This window comes from Electrona antarctica, assembly GCF_951216825.1.
Source record: "Electrona antarctica genome assembly, chromosome: 19".
In the NCBI taxonomy this organism is placed as follows: Eukaryota; Metazoa; Chordata; class Actinopteri; order Myctophiformes; family Myctophidae; genus Electrona; species Electrona antarctica.
Window position 1 is genome coordinate 35,234,658 of NC_136800.1, and position 2,500 is coordinate 35,237,157.

General features: G+C 44.3%; 1 protein-coding gene across 1 annotated transcript in view; it reads left to right on the forward strand.

The window, feature by feature from the left end:
- The window catches only part of ptprfb (protein tyrosine phosphatase receptor type Fb), a 208,724-nt gene that overhangs the window by 168,282 nt on the left and 37,942 nt on the right, over window positions 1–2,500 (forward strand). The window contains exon 21 of the mRNA XM_079529334.1: window positions 1,526–1,683. Within this exon, the coding sequence (XP_079385460.1) occupies window positions 1,526–1,683 (158 nt within the window). The remainder of the gene's footprint in view (window positions 1–1,525; window positions 1,684–2,500) is intronic.

A 2,500-nucleotide genomic window follows, 5' to 3' on the forward strand; every position in this document is an offset into this window, starting at 1 on the left:
AGCCTCATCCTCAAATCAGTTTTTACAGCGTGTTCAGCAGTCATCCTCAAATCAGTTTTTACAGCGTGTTCAGCAGTCATCCTCAAATCAGTTTTTACAGCGTGTTCAGCAGTCATCCTCAAACCAGTTTTTACAGCGTGTTCAGCAGTCATCCTCAAATCAGTTTTTACAGCGTGTTCAGCAGTCATCCTCAAATCAGTTTTTACAGCGTGTTCAGCAGTCATCCTCAAACCAGTTTTTACAGCGTGTTCAGCAGTCATCCTCAAATCAGTTTTTACAGCGTGTTCAGCAGTCATCCTCAAATCAGTTTTTACAGCGTGTTCAGCAGTCATCCTCAAATCAGTTTTACAGCGTGTTCAGCTCATCCTCAAATCAGTTTTTACAGCGTGTTCAGCAGTCATCCTCAAATCAGTTTTTACAGCGTGTTCAGCAGTCATCCTCAAATCAGTTTTTACAGCGTGATCAGCAGTCATCCTCAAATCAGTTTTTACAGCGTGTTCAGCCTCATCCTCAAATCAGTTTTACAGCGTGTTCAGCAGTCATCCTCAAATCAGTTTTTACAGCGTGTTCAGCAGTCATCCTCAAATCAGTTTTTACAGCGTGTTCAGCAGTCATCCTCAAATCAGTTTTTACAGCGTGTTCAGCAGTCGTCCTCAAAGCGCTGGCTAGCATAACACAACGGTTTGCGTCCCAGTAGTGCTGAGAAAGAGGGAATCTGCACATACATACAGGGATGTGTTCATTTGTGGTTTCTTTTGTTTTCCCCCTCTCAAAGTTGAGGAGGGAAACCTTTGGGATGTGTGGATGCATGCAACCACGGTGGCAGATTAAGACCAGCCTGCCAGCCAAATATTAGCCTGCTGCTCAAATATTGGATTCTGGCTGGTTAGTGTGTCTGATATAGGCAGGACACAGTAGCTGCAGTAGCTACTAGCTATTCAACCAGGCAGTCAGTAGGTCAAATAGTAAACTGTCGATCATCATAACTCTTTCTATTACTTGAATCATCAAAAAGTTATTTTTTTGCTATTGTTTCTTATCAATTGAATCAACAAAAAACGAAATATGAGAGTTTACAAATGGAACCAAATGGACCCGTAAAGGTCCATTTGTGCACGCCCACACTCTTTTACCTTTATAGTGCACCATATTAGGGCATTAAGCAACTAGTCGACTAGTTTACTAGTCGACTAGTAAATCCACTAGTCGACCTTGTTGGTACTAGTTGACTAGTTGATAAGAAAAAAAGTGTATTTATTTAATTTTTTTCCCGATTTTGTAGGCCTCATATATAGACTATAGTTATGGTCACCAATGTACACAGTTTTTAAATGTACAAATATTTATTTATTTTACATAATAGGTAGTTAAACAACTAGTCGACTAGTAAACTAGGCAACTAGACAACTAGTAAAAATGACTAGAAGTGAATGCCCTACACCATATAGTTCAGTTCTGCCAGCTGACCAGCTCATGTTGTTTTTCTCTCTCTTCTCCTCTCCTCGCCTCGGCGTTCCCTCTACAGAGGACGTACTCTGCCAGTCCCTACTCGGACCCCATCCAGGTGATGCTTGGCAGCGTGGCACAGAGCATGGAACAACCAGAGATGCTGTGGGTCATGGGCCCAGTGTTGGCTGTGGTTCTCATCATCATCATAGTCATCGCCATCCTGCTGTTCAAGAGGTAAAGTCCTGCTTTCATAATGTGTGTGTGTGTGTGTGTGTGTGTGTGTGTGTGTGTGTGTGTGTGTGTGTGTGTGTGTGTGTGTGTGTGTGTGTGTGTGTGTGTGTGTGTGTGTGTGTGTGTGTGTGTGTGTGTGTGTTGGAATGGTGGAATTTCAGTGCCACAGATGCAGGTTACCTCACGTTGCATCAGGCATACTAATGAGACACGCCACTTCCATCAAGGTGCTCTCACATGGAACTGTAACGTCCAATTTCGTTACCAAATTGTGCCGTGTAAGGGGAAGTGTGGTGTGGGGGGAAGGGGTGGAGAGAGGGACCAAAGACAGACTTGACTTCCCATTCGGAAAATACCCCTTTCTGGCTGCCAGATTTTGGATTGTTTTTAACGGTTGAGTGTGCTTAAAACTTAGCCAAAATGGCACCTGACATCGGAACAGTTACAGCACGGGGTGACAGGGTGTCAGAAAGTTTGGGAAAGTAAGGGAAAGAATAATGTGTGTGTGTGTGTGGTGTGAGGGGAGGCTGTGTGGCTGTATGTGTGTGTGTCTGTCTGTGTATGTGCACTGCTGCGCATGCGTGCGTGCGCCGTGCGGAGAGGGATAACACACACTGGTCATTGCAAAAGAACGATGGCTTGAGGAACCGAACAGAACATGGCGCCACTTCTCCATTGAACTCAATGTTCTTTTCTGTCGTCCTATTACTTTGAATGGTGTCCTGAGGGTGCTGAGGGCTTAAGAGTTGGGCATTATCTTGTCAATATTCTGTCCACACGCCTTGCTGTACTGTACGTACTGTACGTGTTGTACACACGC